General features: G+C 46.6%; 1 protein-coding gene across 1 annotated transcript in view; it reads left to right on the forward strand.

Annotated features, from left to right (window-relative positions):
• VSTM2L (V-set and transmembrane domain containing 2 like) overlaps positions 1 to 22,411 on the forward strand; it is a gene marked incomplete at both ends in the record, with an annotated part of 63,302 nt that overhangs the window by 30,303 nt on the left and 10,588 nt on the right. The window contains 2 exons of the mRNA XM_081323621.1: positions 5,705 to 5,874; positions 16,189 to 16,239. Of these exons, the coding sequence (XP_081179747.1) occupies positions 5,705 to 5,874; positions 16,189 to 16,239 (221 nt within the window). The remainder of the gene's footprint in view (positions 1 to 5,704; positions 5,875 to 16,188; positions 16,240 to 22,411) is intronic.

Below are 22,411 nucleotides of genomic sequence, written 5' to 3' on the forward strand. Positions count from 1 at the left end.
AACTTGCCCTTTTTATGACTTGTGGACTTCAACTCCCAGAATTCCTCAGCCAGGCACACTGATCAGAGAAGAGGCAGCTGACCCCACAGCAGGAATGGGGGACTCTCTCTAGTTTCTTCAGCTGCAAAGGCAAGAGGGGAGAGATGTATATTTACAGAAGCCAAAAAAGCTAATACAGTCCTGATGGCTGGAATAGAATAGAATAGAATAGAATAGAATAGAATAGAATAGAATAGAATAGAATAGAATAGAATAGAATAGAATGGAATGGAATGGAATGGAATGGAATGGAATGGAATGGAATGGAATGGAATGGAATGGAATGGAATAGAATAGAATAGAATAAGAAATAAGAAATAAGAAATAAGAAATAAGAAATAAGAAAAGAATAGAATAGAATAGAAAATATAGAATAGAATAGAATAGAATTAGAAATAAGGAATAGAATAGAATAGAATAGAATAGAATAGAATAGAATAGAATAGAATAGAAAATATGGAATAGAATAGAATAGAATAGAATAGAATAGAATAGAATAGAATAGAATAGAATAGAATAGAATAGAATAGAATAGAATAGAATAGAATAGAATAGAATAGAATAGAAAATATGGAAGGGAAGGGAAGGGAAGGGACGAGAAGAGAAGAGAAGAGAAGAGAAGAGAAGAGAAGAGAAGAGAAGAGAAGAGAAGAGAAGAGAAGAGAAGAGAAGAGAAGAGAAGAGAAGAGAAGAGTTGGAAGGGAACTTGGAGGTCTTCCGGTCCAGCCCTCCGCTCAAGCAGGAGACCCTATACCATCTCAGGTTGTATAAACAGAGGCATAGAATCAAAACCAGGAGAAGTCTTACTACTGCTCTATAAAGCCTTAGTAAGGTCACACCTGGAATCCTACTTCCAGTTTTGGTCACCACATTACAAAAAAGACTTTGAGGCTTTGGGAAAAGTGCCAAGAGAAACTAAAATAATTAAAGGCCTGGAGACCAAAACATATCAAGAACAGATGTAGGAACTGGGTTTGGCCAGTCTAGAGAAAAGAAGGACTAGGGATGGGATGATAGCAGGATTCCAGTATTTGAGGGGGTGCTGCCACAGAGAAGAAGGGGGGGGGGTGTCAACCTTATTCTCCAAAGCCCCTGAAGGCAGGACGAGAAGCAACGGGTGGAAACTAACCAAGGAGAGAAGCAACCTGGAACTAAGGAGGAATTTCCTGACTGTGAGAACAATTAACCAGTGGAACAACCTGCCACCAGAAGTTGTGAATGCTCCAACAGTGGAGGTTTTTAAGATGAAATTGGACAACCATTTGTCTGAAATGGTCTAGGGTTCCCTGCCTGAGCCGGGGGCTGGACTAGATGACCTCCAAGGTCCCTTCCAACTCTGTTATTCTGTTCTGCTCCTGCAGCCCCAGACCCTGGCAGAGCTGCGTGCGTCTAGCTCCCCATCAGTCAGGGGGTTAGGTGGATTTCCAGCCAACCATGAGGACTACACAGAGACAAATTATCTTGTAAAACCAGCCAGGAGACGGGGACGGCCTCATTAAGCCCCTCGCGCCGTATTTTCCACTGCGCCCTGTTAAGATGGATTAAAGGAAAGCGATAACTCTCTGAGATTTCTCCGGCTCCAGGGGACAAAGACATATTAAGGGTATTAGCTTTTCTGTCAAGCTTGATGCTAATTCGCTCCTTGGACTGATCAAGACTCAGGAGAGACTGCAACTCCTGGGTCCAGCCAGGGGTACCCCTGCCTCCCCCACCCACCACCCCCAGGATGACGGATGTGGGTCACCAAGGAGACGGGATGCTTGGATAAAGCTGGTGGCACTCGGCTGGGTTGTGGAAAAGATGCACCTGGCTTCCTCGTGGTTCTTAAGTCTGCTCCCACCTAGAGAACCAACCTAGAATTAAGGAGAAATTTCCTGACAGTGAGAACAATTAATCGGTGGAACAGCTTCCCTCCAGAGATTGTGGTGCTCCATCACTGGAGGTTTTCAAGAAGATACTGGACGGCCATTGGTCTGAAATGGTCTAGGGCAGGGGTAGGGACCCTTGACTCTTTTAGGACTCGTGGACTTCAACTCCCAGAATTCCTGAGTCAGCACATTAAAGATCTTTAAAAAAAAGATGAAACAAGCCCCCAGAAATCAGCCCCAGCCCCAAGGCCAGGGGTAGGCAACCTTGATTCTTTTAGGACTCATGGACTTCAACTCCCAGAATTCCTGAGCCAGCCATGCTGAGGGGAAAGGGAGTTTCCAAGCTGAGCCATGCTGGCTCAGGAATTCTGGGAGTTGAAGTCCATAAGTCATGAAAGGGCCATTGTTCCCCCATGCTGGCTCAGGAATTCTGGGAGTTGAAGTCCACCAGTCATGAGGGGGCCATAGTTCCCCCATGCTGACTCAGGTATTCTGGGAGTTGAAGTCCGCAAGTCATGAAGGGGCCATAGTTCCCCCATGCTGGCTCAGGAATTCTGGGAGTTGAAGTCCACAAGTCATGAAGGGGCCATAGTTCCCCCATGCTGGCTCAGGAATTCTGGGAGTTGAAGTCCACAAGTCATGAAGGGGCCATAGTTCCTCCATGCTGGCTCAGGAATTCTGGGAGTTGAAGTCCGCAAGTCATGAAGGGGCCATAGTTCCCCATGCTGGCTCAGGAATTCTGGGAGTTGAAGTCCACCAGTCATGAGGGGGCCATAGTTCCTCCATGCTGGCTCAGGAATTCTGGGAGTTGAAGTCCGCAAGTCATGAAGGGGCCATAGTTCCCCCATGCTGGCTCAGGAATTCTGGGAGTTGAAGTCCATGAGTCATAAAAGAGCCCAGGTTGCCCACCCCTGGTATAGGGTCTCCTCCTTTGGGCAGGGGGTTGGACTAGAAGACCTCCAAGGTCTCTTCCAACTCTGGTATTCTATTGATTGATTGATTGATTGATCGATCAATCGATCAATCAGTGGGATGGCTTACCTCCAGAAGTTGTGGGTCCTTTTAAGAAGACACTGGACATCCACTTGTCTGAAATGCCATAGGGTCTCAATCTTGAGCAGGGGGTCGGACTAGAAGACCTCTAAGGTCCCTTCCGACTTTGTTTTTCTGTTCTGCTCCATTCTCCAAGGCACCCGAGGGCAGGGAAAGAAACAACAGATGGAAATTTGTCAAGGAGAGAAGCGACCTAGAACTGAGGAGAAATTCCCTAATGGGGAGGACAACGAATCGGGGGGGGGGGGCTCCATCCTTGGAGGCTTTTAAGGACAGCTCGGACAGCCACTTGCCTGGAATGCGTAAGGATGCCCAACCCTGTGGACTTTAAGACTTGTGGACTTCAGTTCCCAGAATTCCTCAGTTCTAAGATCCGAGGTTGGACAGCCCTGGCATAAGTGCCCTGCTCAAGCAGGGGGTTGGACTAGAAGACCTCTATGGTCCCTTCCAGCTCTGTTATTGTGCTATTGTGGGCCTCCAAAAAGTCCTGTGGAGGAATGCCACAACTCTGCCAGGGCTGCAAATGCCTCACGTTTTGCAGGTCTGGAGAGGCTGTTATGATTCAGACGGTTGTTTGCAAGGAGCAGCAACGACCCTGGAAATTGAATTAAAAGGAAAACATTCAAACCATATTAACATTCCAAGGAGCCAAAATTATCTATTCATGGACCCAGAATCCATCCGTCCTGGAGACAGGTAGCCCTTGACGTACAATACGACCACAGCCGATTCTAACGTATCCGTTGCTAAGCGAGAGAGTTCATCTAATTTTGCCCCGTTTTTATGACCTTTTATGCCATTGTTGTTAAGTGAATCACTGCCATTGTTAAGTTAGTAACCCGGTCGTTAAGCGAATCTGGCTTCCGTCCCCCCCTCCCCCCCATGGATTTTGCATGTCAGAAGGTCGCAAAAGGGGATCTTGTGACCGCGGTCATGGTGACCATCATAAATAGGAGTCAGTTGTCAAGTGTCTGAATTTTGGTCACGTGGCCCTGGGGATGTCGCCACAGTCATGTGAAAAATGGTCATAAGTCACTCTTTTCAGTGCCGTTGTAACTCATCAACTGGTCGTAAGTGGAGGACGTGTGCGTGTATGTGTGTGTGTGTAAAATTGACAAAATGGCAAGAGGGCGACCACAATTATGCAACCCGTACCCTGCCCTTTTCCCACATGGGTAATTCCTAAATGCCTCCCCCTCTCCCGATTATGCGGTTGCATTCAGACAACCCATTTTTAACCTGTGTTCATCAGTTGCACGGCTTCCTGGAGCCAAGCCAATGACCCTCTCCAAAACTAACCAGAGTTTGCACCACTCCAGCGTCGCGACAAACGAGCATTAACAAAGCTGAGCTGGTTGTGAGAATGCAGCGCCAGTAACTCAGGGTCAGACAAGAAAACTGGGCCATGCATTGACTTCCTAGTTAAGCTGATTTATTGCTCGCGCCTATAAACAAGAATCTATTTGACTAACGGTCAGCAACGATTGGCGCTAAATAAGAGACAGCAAAATTCCAGAGGAGTTGGAATTAGACCCTTTGTGGGAATGTAAGGATTCCGGGCTAATGACTTGTTTAACTCCACCACCTCCTGTCTCTGCCTGCTTTTCTCTTACACTCTTTGTGCGAAAATGAGTTGTCTTCAGGCGTTGTGGTGGCAAAGCCATTTTTATTCCGTTTCTTCCTAGTCTGTTCTTCAGCCTGTTTGGGCCAAAGCTGAGGCCGTTTGCCGGCCGGCCGAGCCAGGCACGCTGATGGGATCACGGGACCAATTTCTTGACAATCCCAGCCGGGCCAAATGATTACCCCGACAATGCTGGCTTGTCTGTGTTGTTTAGTCAAGAGCAATTGCCGTCTTAATTGCATATTCTCCAGATAACACCTTCACTGAGCTACTGTAGTATTTATTTTAATTGGCTAATTGATTAATCATTCGAAAGAAGATGGCTAATTAGCTGAAGGACTGGGAAGTGATTGGCAGCTCTTGGTTAGTTTTATAGTTTGAGGAATGGAAAAGGGGAGAGTGGGAAAGACCCCAACGGGAAAACCCCCCCCCCAGGCCTTACTACCAGCTTATGATTGCAGGGGGACAAGGACGGGGGGGGGGCTGGGGCTTGACCCATCCTTCAATCTTAGCTGGTGGGTTAATCTGTCGCTTCATAAAGCCTTAGTAAGGCCATACCTGGAATCCTGCATCCACTTACGGTCACCAAGTTACAAAAAAGAGGTTGAGGCTTTTGGAAAAAGCACAAAGAAGAGCAACTAAGATGATTAAAGGCCTGGAGACAAAAACATATGAGGAACGGTTGCAGGATTTAGGTTTGGCCAGTCTAGAGAACAGAAGGACTGGGAGGGGGGGGGCATGAGAGCAGCATTCCAGTATCTCAGGGGCTGCCCCAAAGAAGAGGGAGTCAAGCTATTCTCCAAAGCACCCAGAGGCAGGACAGGAAGCAACGGATGGGAACTAACTAAGGAGAGAAGCAACCTGGAACTAAGGAGGAACTTCCTGACAGGGAGAACAAACCACCAGTGGAAACGGCTTCCCTCCAGAAGCTGTGGGTGCTTCATCACTGGAGGCTTTTAAGAAGAGACTAGACAGTCAATTGTCTGAAAAGGTATAAGGTATCCTGCTTGAGCAGGGGGCTGGACTAGAAGACCTCCAAGGTCCCTTCCGGCTCTATTCTGATTGATTGGTCGAGTCTCCCACCTCCGATTGCCCCCTAAGCCATCTTGCTTTCCCTTTGCAGCCTTTTTCACCGAGACTCCTCATGACATGACCGCCAGGGCTGGTGAGGACGTGGAGATGGCCTGCTCCTTCCGCGGCAGCAGCTCTCCTTCCTACTCGTTGGAGATCCAGTGGTGGTACGTGCGCACCCATAAGGACTGGACGGAGAAGGAGAATTGGGACACCAACCAGGTACTGCTGCCCCCCCCCCGGCTGCCTCCCTCTTCCTACGGAGCTGGACCCTCCCCTGCTTCCATGGAGACCCTCTGGCTAAGAGGTCCATCTCCATCCCTTCTGGAGACAACGAGGGGCTGTCTCAGGTCAAGTCCCCTGTCTCGCCGATGACCAAAGCCACCCCATTTTCCCTTGTCCCAAAGGGGCTTCTTTTTCAGGAGGCAAACGGACTTTCTTGTTTTTCCTTCGAAGACGTTTCGCTTCTCACGCAAGAAGCTTCTTCAGTTCAGACTGGCGGAAGAAGCTTCTTGCGTGAGACGCGAAACATCTTCAAAGGAAAACTTAGAAAGCCCCGTTGCCTCTTGAAAAAAGCACCTTTGGGACATACATGTGTATGTATGTATGTATGTGTATATAGAATACACATGCAGGGATAGAATCAAGATCAAGTGAAGTACTAATACCACTTTACAAGGCCTTGGTAAGGCCACACCTGGAATGCTGCATCCAGTTTTGGTCACCACGATGTAAAAAAGATGTTGAGACTCTAGAAAGGGTACAGAGAAGAGCAACAAAGATGATTAGGGGGCTGGAGGCTAAAACATATAGGGAACGGTTGCTGGAATTGGGTATGTGTAGTTTAACAAAGAGAAGGGTGAGGGGTGACATGATAGCCGTCTTCCAGTATCTCACGGGCTGCCCCAAAGAAGAGGAAGTCAAGCTATTCTCCAAAGCACCAGAAAGCCAGACAAGAAGGAACAGATGGAAACTCATCAAGGAGAGAAGAAGCAACCTGGAACTAAGGAGAAACTTCCTGACAGTCAGGACAATTAATCAGTGGAACAACCTGCCTCCAGAGGTGGTGAATGCTCCAACACTAGAGGTTTTTAAGAAGAGACTGGACAGCCACTTGTCTGAAATGGTATAGGGTTTCCTGCCTGAGCAGGGGGTTGGACTAGATGACCTCCAAGGTCCCTTCCAACTTTATATATTATTATTATTATTATTATTATTACATATACATATACATATACATATACATATACATATACATATACATATAGGTAAAGGTAAAGGTTCCCCCGCACATGTGTGCTAGTCGTTTCCGACTCTAGGGGCCGGTGCTCATCTCCGTTTCAAAGCCGAAGAGCCAGCGCTTGTCCGAGGACGTCTCCGTGGTCATGTGGCCGGCATGACTAGACGCCAAAGGCGCACGGAACGCTGTTACCTTCCCACCGGAGTGGTCCCTATTTTTCTACTTGCATTTTTACGTGCTTTCGAACTGCTAGGTTGGCAGAAGCTGGGACGAGTAACAGGCGCTCACTCTGTTATGCGGCACTCGGGATTCGACCCGCCAAACTGCCGACCTTCCGATCGACAAGCTCAGCGTCCTAACCCACTGAGCCACCGCGTCCCTTACATATACATATACATATATATAAATAACTCTAAGCCTCCCAGAAGTACCTTAGGGTAAGATAATTATAATATTTTTTATAAATAAATAACGGGGTGAAAGGAGACTTAGGAGGGACCCCCACCCCAGCCTGTACAGGTGGTCCTCAACTTACAACCACATACTAAGCCCAATATTTCTGTTGCTAAGCGAGACATATTTATTGAGTTTTGCCCCATTTTACTTTTCTTTGCCCCGTTTTACAAGTCACAGTCATTAAGTGAACCGCTGCAGTTCCTAAATTAGCAATATGGTTGTTAAGTGGATTTGCCTTCCCCCGCTGGCTTTGCCCTGTCGGAAGGCCGAGAAACCTGATCACGTGACCCCACCCCCACCCCGGGACACTTGCGACCGTCATAAATACGAGTCAGTTGCCAAGTGTCTAAATTCTGATCACGTGACCACGGGGATGCCGCAGCAGCCGTAAGCGTGAAAAGGGGCTGTTTTATTTTTCAATGCTGTTGTAGCTTTGAACGGTCACTAAACGAGCCGTTGTAACTTGAGGGCTTCCTTCATGGGAGACAGTGAAAGAGTTACACTTTCAGACTGGCAAGATTCTGTTAAAGCAGCCTTACGATAAAGTAGAAAGAGCCCATTTTGGTCCTGATTCCGGCCAGGTCACTTGCAAGGCTGGCGTCCCTCTTGCAAGTCTGAAAGGGTTAGGGTCTTTAGTCCCGGTCTCAGCCAGGTGGGTCTGCCCCCCCCCCATATTTAACAGGCAGTGCCCCTATTGGTCCAAAGCCAGCACGGGCATCCCCCGCGGAGAGGCCCCATCGCTGGAGGAAGACAATGTAAACCTGCAAACAGATGTCCGAAATCAAATGAACCCATCTGATTGATAGTTATGATTGATATTCCCCTGTTTGTCGCTCCACCATTTCTGAAGGCGCTGGACGGTCCTTTTGCACTGGACCAAGAGGGCGGGATGTCTTTCAGACAAGGGTCTTTCAAACTTGGCCTCTGGAAGATGGGCAGACTTCAGCTCCCTATTCTGGGAGTTGAAGCCCACCCGACCTCAAGCTGCTGAGATGGCAAAACACTGGCCTGGAAGAATTTCTTGACTCCTTCTGATCTTTGGACCCCATTGACTAAGACAGCTCTCCTCTTAGGATGCCTAACCAGAATAACAGAATAACAGAGCTGGAAGGGACCTTGGAGGTCTTCTAGTCCAGCCCCCTGCTCAGGCAGGAGACCCTATACCATTCCAGACAAGTGGTTGTCCAGTCTCTTCTTTAAAACCTCCAGTGATGGAGCACCCACAACTTCTGGAGGCAACTTCTCTCCCACTGATTAATTGTCCTCACTGTTAGGAAATTTCTCCTTAGTTCCAGGTTGCTTCTCTCCTTGAGTGGAACGATAGGATAGGATAGGATAGGATAGGATAGGATAGGATAGGATAGGATAGGATAGGATAGGATAGGATAGGATAGGATAGGATAGGATAGGACAGGACAGGATAGGATATAGAATGAAGAATAGAATATGGAATATGGAATATGGAATATGGAATATGGAATATGGAATAGAGTAGAGTAGAGTAGAGTATAGAAGAGTAGAATAGAATAACAGAGTTGGAAGGGATCGTGGAGGTCTTCTAGTCCATCCCCTGCTCAAGGCAGGAGAACTTATGTCATCCCAGTTAAATGGCTGTCCAGTCTCTTCTCAAAAGCCTCCAGTGATGGAGCGTCCACAACCTCTGAAGGCAACCCGTTCCACTAGTTAATTTTTCCCACCGTCAGGGAATTCCTCCCTAATTCCCGGTTGCTTCTCTCCTTGATGGGTTTCCCTCTTGTCCTGCATTCTGGTGCCCATCACCCCTGTCCAGGGAAGTACCTTTTCCAGGTGAGCCTCAGAAAAAAGCCGATTCAGCCAGGTGGGTCCTGAGAAATAAATTTTCAGACTTTTAGTCCGGTCTGTACATTACTGGCTAAGCCTGTCTGGCTCCATCAAGATGAAAGATGGATCATTTTTATGAGTCTCCCATCCGGGAAAGGATCTCATCAGCCTGGTTTTATTTTATTTTTATTTTATTTTCTCAGAACCAGGAGAGGGTCCTCAAAGTTCATGCCCCCCCCCAGAAGCACATGCTTTCGGCCCCCAAAAGTGGTCAGCCTTCCATACATCCCGGATAGCCCCACCCTGAAGCACAAAAAATGCAACCAGTGTCATTTCTTTAACCTTTCAGGTGGCACAAAGAACTCTGCGGGTTCGGCTGCTTCAGATCAGGTGTCTCAGCCTTGAGAAGTTGAAGATGGGTGGACTTCAACTCCCAGAATCCCCCAGCCAGCCAAGCTGGCTGGGGAATTCTGGGAGCTGAAGTCCACCCATCTTCACGGGCCAGGAGGGCAAAAACTGCTCTAACCAAGAGCTGAAGCAAACTCTGCTTTGGAATGACCCCCCAAGCCACTCAGATGCTGCATGCAGAGCAAGTGAGGACCCCCAAACGGATGCCGGCCTCTCTGGGCATGGCCTGGGTGGTTTTCCTTCCTCGCTCCCCAAGAGCTGCACCCCTCTTTTTGCTGGACTCAGCAGCCATCCTCCTGCCTTGTTTGATGGCTTCCTTTCCTCCTCTGAGGCCCTGGCATTTCCCCCCCCTCCTCCTCCTCCTCTTCCTCCTCCATTCCACTCCACAGAGCCCCCCCCCCTCCATTTCAGCATTGATGAAGTTCCCTAGTGGGGTCATGAAACATCTGCAAAAAAATAGAGTCAAACTCAGAGAGAACCAAGGACCTCACAATCCTCCTCCTCCTTCCCCTTCTCTCTTTTTTCCTCTTCCTCCTCCTCCTCCTCCTCCTCCCCCTCCCCCTTCTTTTTTCCTCTTCCTCCTCTTCCTCCTCCTCCTCCTCCTTCCCTTCCTCCTTTTTTCTCCTCCTCCTCCTCCTCCTCCTCCTCCCTCTCCTTGGTCTGCTCTCCATTCTCCGCATCTCACTGCTGAGCACCACCCTCCCCCCCCCACTTAGTTAATCACGGGTGATATAATTAGGTTTTCTGCAGCTCTTCCCAGCCTTTCCGTCGTTTTTGCTCGCTGTCCCATCATCTGATGCTCGGAGGTCAGGAATCCCACCGAGACAGGAAAGTAGGACCTGGTAAATGGCAAAATCGGTCGGAGAAGGCTGAGGTTGTTTTCCTCCGTTAATTTGACTGTTGCAGCTGCAACCCCCCCCCCCCGTTCCCCAAGTGGGTGAGGGCCAGGAGAAGGGCTGGCCCCACACTCCAGGAGCCCCTTTGAAGAATAGTCACTCCTTGGGGAGGGCGGGGTCAGGATTTTCAATCATAAGTTGAGGATTACCAATATCGGAAATGACAGATCGAACCCCGCCCAAAATTTAGAAAAAAATTCAGATCCTCCCACGTTGGTGGTTTGTAAAGCCCAATCATTAGACATGACTACAGGGCGGTTCTTCCTTAAATCCTTGATCCTGACACACATCGACACTAAAGAACACCAGTCTGACTGGGACCAAACAAAAATTATTGCTTTGTCAAAGCCTGAAAGTCAATCAACAAACATATCGATCTGCAACCAGCCTACAAGTGTGTCAGAAGCCAGATCCATCAGCGGAGTCCCTGACCCCCAGCCGACTCACATGACCAGAGGGGCCTCACCACCAGATGACCCTCACAGGGCCTGCGGCCAGCTGGTCACTGACCAACTGACCACACAAGACCTATAAAAGCCGAAGAGAACTGAAACAACAGTTCTTCAGCTGAAGGTTCGCTGATGATGTTTCCTGGCTTGTTGAGAACCAACATCACCGACAAAGTTCCCCAAAGCATCTGAAAGGCAGGACGAGAAACAAGGGTTGGAATCTGGCCAAAGAGAGAAGCAACCTGGAATTAAGGAGAAACTTCCTAACAGTGAGGACAATCAACCAGTGGAACTCCTTGCCACCGGAGGTTGTGGGTGCTCCATCACTGGAGGTCTTCAAGAAGAGACTGGACAACCATTTGTCTGAAATGGTATAGAGTCTCCTGCTTGAGCAGGGGGCTGGACTAGAAGACCTCCAAGGTCCCTTCCAGCTCTATTCTATTCTATTCTATTCTATTCTATTCTATTCCATTCTATTCTATTCTATTCTATTCTATTCTATTCTATTCTATTCTATTCTATTCTATTCTATTCTATTCCATCCCATAATTCTATTCTATTCTATTCTATTCTATTCTATTCTATTCTATTCTATTCTATTCTATTCTATTCTATTCTATTCTATTCTATTCTATTCTATTCCATCCCATAATTCTATTCTATTCTATTCTATTCTATTCTATTCTATTCTATTCTATTCTATTCTATTCTATTCTATTCTATTCTATTCTATTCTATTCTATTCCATCCCATAATTCTATTCTATTCTATTCTATTCTATTCTATTCTATTCTATTCTATTCTATTCTATTCTATTCTATTCTATTCTATTCCATCCCATAATTCTATTCTATTCTATTCTATTCTATTCTATTCTATTCTATTCTATTCTATTCTATTCTATTCTATTCTATTCTATTCTTCTCTATTCTATTCCATCCCATAATTCTATTCTATTCCATTCCATTCCATTCTATTCTAGTCTAGTCTAGTCTAGTCTAGTCTAGTCTAGCCTAGCCTAGTCTAGTCTAGTCCTTATTTTCTATTCTATTCTATTCTATTCTATTCTATTCTATTCTATTCTATTCTATTCTATTCTATTCTATTCTATTCCATTCCATAATTCTATTCTATTCCATTCCATTCCATTCTATTCTATTCTATTCTAGTCTAGTCTAGTCCTTATTTTCTATTCTATTCTATTCTATTCTATTCTATTCTATTCTATTCTATTCTATTCTATTCTATTCTATTCCATCCCATAATTCTATTCTATTCTATTCTATTCTATTCTATTCTATTCTATTCTATTCTATTCTATTCTATTCTATTCTATTCTATTCCATCCCATAATTCTATTCTATTCCATTCCATTCCATTCCATTCTATTCTATTCTATTCTATTCTAGTCTAGTCTAGCCTAGTCTAGTCTAGTCTAGTCCTTATTTTCTATTCTATTCTATTCTATTCTATTCTATTCTATTCTATTCTATTCTATTCTATTCTATTCTATTCTATTCTATTCTATTCCATCCCATAATTCTATTCCATTCCATTCCATTCCATTCCATTCTATTCTATTCTATTCTAGTCTAGTCCTTATTTTCTATTCTATTCTATTCTATTCTATTCTATTCTATTCTATTCTATTCTATTCTATTCTATTCTATTCTATTCTATTCCATCCCATAATTCTATTCTATTCTATTCTATTCTATTCTATTCTATTCTATTCTATTCTATTCTATTCTATTCTATTCTTCTCTATTCTATTCCATCCCATAATTCTATTCTATTCCATTCCATTCCATTCTATTCTATTCTAGTCTAGTCTAGTCTAGCCTAGTCTAGTCTAGTCCTTATTTTCTATTCTATTCTATTCTATTCTATTCTATTCTATTCTATTCTATTCTATTCTATTCTATTCTATTCTATTCTATTCCATCCCATAATTCTATTCTATTCTATTCTATTCTATTCTATTCTATTCTATTCTATTCTATTCTATTCCATCCCATAATTCTATTCTATTCTATTCTATTCTATTCTATTCTATTCTATTCTATTCTATTCTATTCTATTCTATTCTATTCCATCCCATAATTCTATTCTATTCTATTCTATTCTATTCTATTCTATTCTATTCTATTCTATTCTATTCTATTCTATTCCATCCCATAATTCTATTCTATTCTATTCTATTCTATTCTATTCTATTCTATTCTATTCTATTCTATTCTATTCTATTCTATTCTATTCTTCTATTCTATTCTATTCTTCTCTATTCTATTCCATCCCATAATTCTATTCTATTCCATTCCATTCCATTCTATTCTAGTCTAGTCTAGTCTAGTCTAGTCTAGCCTAGTCTAGTCTAGTCTAGTCCTTATTTTCTATTCTATTCTATTCTATTCTATTCTATTCTATTCTATTCTATTCTATTCTATTCTATTCTATTCTATTCTATTCTATTCTATTCTATTCTATTCTATTCTATTCTATTCCATTCCATAATTCTATTCTATTCCATTCCATTCCATTCTATTCTATTCTATTCTAGTCTAGTCTAGTCCTTATTTTCTATTCTATTCTATTCTATTCTATTCTATTCTATTCTATTCTATTCTATTCTATTCTATTCTATTCTATTCTATTCTATTCCATCCCATAATTCTATTCTATTCTATTCTATTCTATTCTATTCTATTCTATTCTATTCTATTCTATTCTATTCTATTCTATTCCATCCCATAATTCTATTCTATTCCATTCCATTCCATTCTATTCTATTCTATTCTATTCTAGTCTAGTCTAGCCTAGTCTAGTCTAGTCTAGTCCTTATTTTCTATTCTATTCTATTCTATTCTATTCTATTCTATTCTATTCTATTCTATTCTATTCTATTCTATTCTATTCTATTCTATTCTATTCCATCCCATAATTCTATTCCATTCCATTCCATTCCATTCTATTCTATTCTATTCTATTCTAGTCTAGTCCTTATTTTCTATTCTATTCTATTCTATTCTATTCTATTCCATCCCATAATTCTATTCTATTCTATTCTATTCTATTCTATTCTATTCTATTCTATTCTATTCTATTCTATTCTATTCTTCTCTATTCTATTCCATCCCATAATTCTATTCTATTCCATTCCATTCCATTCTATTCTATTCTAGTCTAGTCTAGTCTAGCCTAGTCTAGTCTAGTCCTTATTTTCTATTCTATTCTATTCTATTCTATTCTATTCTATTCTATTCTATTCTATTCTATTCTATTCTATTCTATTCTATTCTATTCCATCCCATAATTCTATTCTATTCCATTCCATTCCATTCTATTCTATTCTATTCTATTCTATTCTAGTCTAGTCTAGTCCTTATTTTCTATTCTATTCTATTCTATTCTATTCTATTCTATTCTATTCTATTCTATTCTATTCTATTCTATTCTATTCTATTCCATCCCATAATTCTATTCTATTCCATTCCATTCCATTCTATTCTATTCTATTCTATTCTATTCTATTCTATTCTATTCTAGTCTAGTCCTTATTTTCTATTCTATTCTATTCTATTCTATTCTATTCTATTCTATTCTATTCTATTCTATTCTATTCTATTCTATTCTATTCTATTCTATTCTATTCCATTCCATTCTGTTCTGTTCTTCCTGTCCATCCTTTGCTTTCTTCCATGATGGAGGCAGAGGAAGGAGGAGCGATGGGAATGAACAGAGCAGTCTTGGCAAAGAGGAGAGAGAGGCAGGCACTGTTCCTATTGTTTTCATTGGTCTATTACATTTGTTTGCCACCCATCTCGCTGTGAGGCGACTCTGGGAGGCTTACGACATTAAAACTGGTTGTGCAGCAGGGGTGCCCTACCTTTCTGGCTTTGTCACAAGGGTCTGCCACAATGAAGAGGGGGTCACTGTAATATGGTCACCATGTCACAAAAAAGATGTTGAGAGTTTGGAAAAAATCCAGAGAAGAGCCACTAAGAGGATCCAAGGCCTGGAGACTGAAACATACGAAGAACGGCTGCGGGACTTGGGTCTGGCTAATCTGAAGAAAAGAAGAAATAGGGGAGACACGATAACAGCATTCCAGTATTTGAGGGGCTGCCACAAGGAAGAGGGGGGGGGTCACGTTATTCTCCAAAGCACCAGAGGGCAGGACGAGAAACAACAGTTGGAAACTGGCCAAAGAGAGAAGCAACCTGGAATTAAGGAGAAACTTCCTGATAGCCAGGACAATTAACCAGTGGAACAGCTTGCCACCAGAAATCGTGGACACTATTATCACTGGAGATTTTTAAGAAGAGACTGGACAATTACCTGTCTGAGATGGTACAGGTTCTCCTGCTTGAGCAGGGGGCTGGACTAGAAGACCTCCAAGGTCCCTTCCAAGTCTATTACCTAATGGAGTCTGCAACATACCTTTGTTGCCTAACTGCAGGGTGGTGGGAGGATGTAATGGGAGAAGGACGATTGGTAGGTAGCCTGGCCCCATGCCAGGTGGGGCTTTATCGGTCACAACCAACACCTTGAGTTGGACCCAGCACTCAATGCACCTCTTCGCTCCCCATCCAGAAAAATTAAGCCGGGCAAAGTCCAAATTGCCCAGTCACCCAGCCAGTTTTCACCCTCACCCAGTTTCCTTACTGAGGGGTGTTGAAAACATCCTGGCACCTCCCACCCCATCACTGCTCTGGCAGCTCCCTCCCCTCCCCCTCCCCCCAGAGCAAGTTGAGCCATGGAAATATTGCAAAAAATATCTATGGAGAATTCTCTGTCCTCCCGGTCATGTTTGTCCAATGGTGCTTTTTCTTCCCTTTGAAGACATTTCGCTTCTCATCCCAGAAGCTTCTTCAGGTTCTGACTGGATTTCCCGCCCCCCTCCAGTCAGAACCTGGAGAAGCGTCTGGGATGAGAAGCGAAACCTCCTCAAAGAAAAAACCAGAAAGTCCCAGTTGCCTCTTGAAAAAAGCACCTTTGGGATTGAAAAAAAAATATGGCTGGAAGCTCTGGGCTTTATCCCACTCACCCCCCCTCCCCTCCCCTCCCCCACTCTTTCCAACCCCACTCCAGCTTGCAGGATTTCAGCGCCCCTCTCTCCCCCTCCCCTGAATCTCCGCTCTCCCTCCGCATCCCCCGCCCCCCCAGCCTTAAAGGTGCGAAGGGGGTTTGATCGGCTCCCCCGTGTCCCCCCCCTCCGGCCGCCTTCTTTCTCCAAAATGAACTAATAGCTTCTCTCTTCTCCTCCTCCTCTCCCCTCTTCCTCCAGCTAAAAGCTTCTCCGCAGGAAGAAACCGGGAAGGACGCCACGAAAATAAGCGTGAGTTTCTGGGGGGGGGGGGGTTGTGTGTGTGTGTGTGTGTGTGTTCCCTCCCCCCACCCGCGATAATGACTTTTCTTGGGGAGGCTTTAATTCAAGGCGCCGCAGCCGCTCGCTTGGTGCGGCCAAGGTGTGTGGGGGGGCCGAGGGAGGGGGCGGGGAACAGGACAGGGAAGGGAAAGGGGGGGGTTCTGGAGCTTCTGCGCCCCAAATTCTCATCTGTTTCCAGCCGGCAGAGGGGAGGGGGGGGTTCGGGCAGGAGGAGAGAAAAAGCTGCAGTTTTCAAGAGAGACCCCCCCACACACACACACACTGGTCCTTCCTGGAAGCCCCCGCCCTCTCTGCCCTCCTTCTGCCCCCCCTTTTCTCCCTGGAGGAGGCGCCCCGTAGGACCCCCAGCTTCTTCCCCTGCTGTTTCTCCCTCTGGCATCGCCCGCCCACCCCTTGCGCCACCAGGAGCGGGGGTCCTTCCCCCGCCCCCCCCCGCCCAGCGCCAAAGCGAGACCCCTCGCCCCCCTCCGGAGGGGGAGGGGGCACCCTCGGCCTGCCTCTGGCGTGGGGAATGATGGCTCTTTTAAGCTTAGAAATCAGGGGTCTTCAAACTTGGCCCTTTGATGACTTGTGGACTTCAACTCCCAGAATTCCTCAGCCAGCTTTGCTGGCTGAGGAATTCTGGGAGTTGAAGTCCACAAGTCATCAAAGGGCCAAGTTTGAAGACCCCTGGCTTAGATGATGGCACCGCCGTTAATTCAGCTCATCGCTTCTGACGGGGGAGATTTACAGACTCCGGGCGCCGGGAGTGCCAGGCCATGCTTCTCCCGCGGCCTCTCGGTGGGGTGGGGGTCCTCGAGGGTCTGGAGACCCCCCCCCTCCGCCCTATGCAGCGCAGCGATCGGTCGACGCCGCCTCGACATCCAGCCTGGGATGGATGAAGCGGGTGGGCAAGCGACTCGTTTCTCCGCATCTCGCCCTGCCTGCTTAGCAGCCCCGCAGAGCCTCCGCCCCTCGCCCGGGGGGATTTGCTCTACCGAGGGGGGGTCTAGCATCCTCCCCTGGGGGGGGAGGGGGGGGGAGGGGAACGCGAGGGTCCCACGTCAGACTCTAGATTTACACCGTGGCCGGCTGTCAGCGGAGGGCGCCTCCCGGGCCCCGGGATCTGCTTTCTTTCGCCTAAACGACGCTGCGCTTCAGTGCTTAGGTGGCCCAGGCGTTGGTATTTGAAGGTGGATCTTTGCAACCTTTGTGTTTTATCGCCTGGTTAACCCAGGTGAGATGGTAATGAGGGGGTCCTTGGGGCTCTTTGAGTTGGGCTGTTTTCTCGCAGAGGTTTCATTTACCCAAACTGGATAACATCACCAGGGCTGGAAGGGAGTGGGGTTGGGGGGGTGGGAGAGGAGGAGGAGGAGGAGGAGGAGGAGGAGGAGGAGGAGGAGGAGGAGGAGGAAAAAAGGAGAAGGGGAGGAGGACTTTTAGGGGTCCCTGGTGCTCTCTGAGCTTGGATGTTTTCGTGCAGACATTTCATGACCCAGATAGGTAACATCATCAGGGCTAGGAGGGATTGGGGGGAGGAGGAGGAGGAGGAGGAGAATTATGGGGTCCTTGGTGCTCTCTGAGCTTGCTTGATTCCTTGCAGACCTTTCATTACCCAAACTAGGTAACATCGTCAGTGCTAGAAGGGAATGAGGTTTGCAGAGAGGAGGAGGAGGAGGAGGAGGAGGAGGAGGAGGAGGAGGAGGAGGAGGAGGAGGAGGAGGAGGAGGAGGAAGTCGTCCTTGATGGATCTCCAAGCTTGGATGTTTTCTTGCAGACATTTCATGACCCAACTAAATGTCGCTGGAGATTCTCAGTCATCCAGGGCATGATGGTCAAAGGGTGCTTTTCAAAAAGCAACTGGACTTTGTTAATTTTTCCCTTGAAGAAGATGTTTTACTTCTCATCCAAGAAGCTTCTTCAGTTCTGACTGAATGGTGGGGAATGGATGGATTTATATCCCAACCTAGAATGAGAGAGAAGCTTCCTGACAGTGAGAACAGTTAACCAGTGGAAGAGCTTTGCCTCCAGAAGTTGTGGGCGCTCCATCACTGGAGGCTTTTAAGAAGAGATTGCACAACCATTTGTCTGAAATGGTAGGTAGGGTCTCCTGCTTGAGCAGAAGGTTGGATCTCCAAGGTCCCTTCCCACTCTGTTATTCTGTTTCTGTTATTCCTGGTCATTTGCAGTCTCTCTGAGAGTCGTTGAGGCCCCTTGGAGGTTTATCTGTGCCTTCAGGGTCACCTGAATCAGAGTGCAAACGAGTGCGGAGCCTCCTTGGAACTGCAGGCAGGACTCTTGTAAACGGGAGACAAGCAGTGTCACAGATAAACTTCCAAGTGGCCTCGACGACTCTCAGAGAGAGTGCAAATGACCAGATGATTGTAAGGAATATTAAATCCTTCCACCATTCAGTCAGAACTGAAGAAGCTTCTGGGATGAGAAGCGAAACATCTTCAAGGAAAAAGCAAAGGAAGGCCAATGGTCTTTTGGAAAAGTTAGGTGACATCTTGCTCCTTTCTGGCTGACACCCCTCCCCCTCCCCTTCATCCCAACTTAAGTCCTGGCTCTGGGGAGACCAGAGCAGTGGGGGGGGGAGGAAGGTCTCTCTAGCAGATTGGGGGTGAGCAGGGGTGGGAGACGCCGTGTTCTCTGGCCCCCCTCCCCGATGCCCGCTGGAAGTCTTGAGCCTTCTGCAAAGGCTGGAAGTCCCCATCCCCATCAAGGGATCTTGGGGAGGGGGGCAGATTTTAGCAGGTGGGGGCAAAATGAACTATCTGAGCCTGCAATACTCGACTTCACGCGGCTCTGGATCCTCGGTCTGTGTGAACTGCCGGCCCAGCAGACCCCAATTTGTGAGGTTTGTTCCACGCTGAGCGACTTCAAGCCACAGTCAGCGCCCTTCCGCCTCCAGCTTCTTTGCCCCCCCTCCACACGAGGGGGGGAGGCCTGTGAAATGCCTCTTTTCAAGCCGCAAAGGCGTCTGATTGCAGCCCTTCCTGACTCAAAAAGACCTTGCGGGATTCGTGGCTCCCGTGGCTCAGATGAAATGTGGCTTAAAGAAGGCCTGTTGAATTACCATGTGATCAGAGAAGCAGGGCTGGCTCTGAATGGGGGCTTGGGGAGTGGGGAGTGGGGGTTTTTTTCCCAACTCCGGAGCGGGTAGGTGGAGAAGAAATGAAATAGAGTTTCCAACACACACGTATACACACACACAATCCAAATTATATTGTGGGAGGTTTCCTCTTCTCCGATTCATTGTGACCTGCTCGTTCTTTCCATTCAGAATTTATTCATTTATTCGGCATGAAGCACGTCATATGTGCGCTTGCAATATACATTTACATCTCTATGTGCTTTTACTACATACTGCATTTCCCCCCAAAATAAGATTGGGTCTTATATTAATTTTGGCTCCAAACGATGCATCCGAGGGCTTATTTTCCAGTTAGGTCTTATTTTGGGGAAAATATAGTACTAAACGGGTCTGTCTGGCTGATGATCTTAACTGGGGATTATTTTGGGGGGTGGGGCTCATATTCCGAGCACCCTGAAAAATCACGCTAGGGCTTATATTCCACTTAGGCCTTATTTTCGGGGAAACACGGTACTACACCCTTTGCAAAAGAGACAATCAACAAGCCCAGAAGGATCAGAACTCCCCCCCCCGCGCACACCAGCAAACAGCACCCAGATGTGCAGATTAACTCCAAGATTAACATCAGACCAGCAACCAAGAAGTAAACCGTAGCCCAATCAAGGAACTGCCACACCAGTTAAGAGTAAGCAGTCCAGCCCAAGAACTGCCAACACCACCCCACCCCCACTGACAGGGCAAGACATCAATGGAGAGCAAAGCCCACTCCTTACTAGCCCTGATGATGTTCCCTGGATGGGTCATGAAAACGTCTGCAAGAAAACAAGCAAGCTCAGAGAGTGCCACGAACCTTCTCTTCCTCTTCCTCTGCCTCCTCCTCCTCCTCTCCTCTTCGCAAACCCCCCCTCCCTTCTAGCCCTGATGATGTTCCCTAGATGGGTCATGAAATGTCTGCAAGGAAACCACCAAGTTCAGAGAGCACCAAGGACCCCACACTCCTCCTCCTCCTCCTCCTCCTCCTCCTCCTCCTCCTCCTCCTCCTCCTCCTCCTCCTCCTCCTTCTCCTCCTCCTCACAAGCCCCACTCGCTTCTAGTACCTGCCAGGAGATGGGCCGCCCCTTGGGAGATTCGGGAAGCTGAAGCCCCGGCTGGGTAGGGGGGACCCTTCGCCCAGTCCTTTTCGTTCTCTGTCCCTTTGTGCCCTCTCTTTGCTACGTTTACCTATAACTCAAGGGGGCGGATGTGTCCAGTAGAACTTCCTCCTCCGCCTTTGCCCTCTACAACAATCCTGTGAGGTGGGTTGGCCTGAGAGAGAGGGACTGGCCCAAAGTCGCACCTAAGGCGGGACTAGAACTCACCGTCTCCTTGGGATTGGCCCATAGTCACCCAGCCAGCTTTCATGCCTAGGGCGGGACTAGAACTCACCGTGCCCTGGTGATTGGCCCAAAGTCACTCACCCGGCATTCACGCTTCAGACGGGACTAGAACTCACTGTCTCCTGGTGATTGGGACAAAGTCACATAGCTTTCATGTTTAAGGCAGGACTAGAACTCACCGTCTCCTGGGAATTTGGCCATAGTTACCCAGTCAGCTTTCATGCCTAGGGTGGAACTAGAACTCACCGTCTCCTGGCCATTGGCCCAAAGTCACCCAGCTTTCATGCTTCAGGCAGGACTAGAACTCACTGTCTCCTGGGGATTTGCCCAATCAGCCAGCCAGATTTGAACTTAAGGCAGGAGTTGAACTCATGGCCCCTCACTTTCTAGCCTGGTGCCCAAATCGCCAGTCCAAACTAGCTCTAGTTATACTGGAATAGCGTTTCTCATCTTATGCACACTTAGAGAACACAACTATTGTATTGCATGGAATATTCTAGGGCAGTCTTCCCAAACCTGGGACCCTCCAAAATCCCCACGAACTTTGAGGCCCTTCTCCTAACTCTGAGGGGGGAAAAAAACAGGCTGCTGAGATCCTTGCCCAGACTCATAAAAATGATCCATCTTTCGTTTTTATGGAGCCAGACAGGCTTAGCCAGCAATGTTCAGGCTGGATTAAAAACCTGAAAATTTATTTCTCAGGACTCGTCTGGCTGAATCGGCTTTTTCTGAGGCTCACCTGGAAAGGTTTCTTCCCTGAATGAGTATAATGGGAGAGCTGTGTTAATCGATGGGATCCAAAGGTCAGAAAGAGTGAAGAAATTCTTCTAGGCCAGTGTGTTTTTCAATCTTGGCCACTTGAAGAAGGGTGGACTAATTCACCAGCCAGCCATGCCTATTTGTTTCTCCTACCCACTAGCCTAGAGATCACAGAAAAAGGGATTACAAGAGAATAAGTAGGCCACAATGGAGATACACATCGAAAGGGATGCATTGGGGCCAGGGAATTCTGGGTCTTGAAGTCTATGCATGCTGTCTAGGACTTCGGGAGTATTGAAGTCCATGCTGGCTGGCTGGGGTAATTCTGGGAATTGAAGTCCATCCATCTTGAAGTGGCCAAGGTTGAGGAATATTGCGATAAGGTCTGGCATATCTGAGAAGGAAAATTAATGCAACATCTAGGAAACCCACTATGGCCCAATCCTAGCTCTTTCGCAAGCATCATGGTTTGTATCCCGGTTACCTTCCCTTCCCCTTTTCCTTCACAGATTTTGAGCCAGAGAAATTCATGGGAACAGACTCAGGCAGTCAACTAATTAGCAAAGAAAATAGACGTTTTACCTGCCCTTTCCAGTCTCTCTCCATGCTCTGCTCCAACAAGGAGGGGCCGGGAAAGCTTTTGCAATTATTTCTTTGCTCATTTCAGCAGAGAGTTTTGCCCAGGATAAATATAGAAGAATATTTTAAGAGCGCTTCGCTTCTGACATGATGTTATTTTAATACCAGCTAATCAGACCCAGATTCTTGTAACGCAATCCTTCTCAGTTGCAACAAGGCTTGAGAAACATGGATTTCCTTCCTTCCTTCCTTCCTTCCTTCCTTCCTTGATTCCTTCCTTCCTTCCTTCCTTCCTTCCTTCCTTCCTTCCTTCCTTCCTTCCTTCCTTCCT

The sequence above is a fragment of the Vipera berus genome (assembly GCF_964194415.1).
Source record: "Vipera berus genome assembly, chromosome: 3".
Classification (NCBI taxonomy): domain Eukaryota; kingdom Metazoa; phylum Chordata; class Lepidosauria; order Squamata; family Viperidae; genus Vipera; species Vipera berus.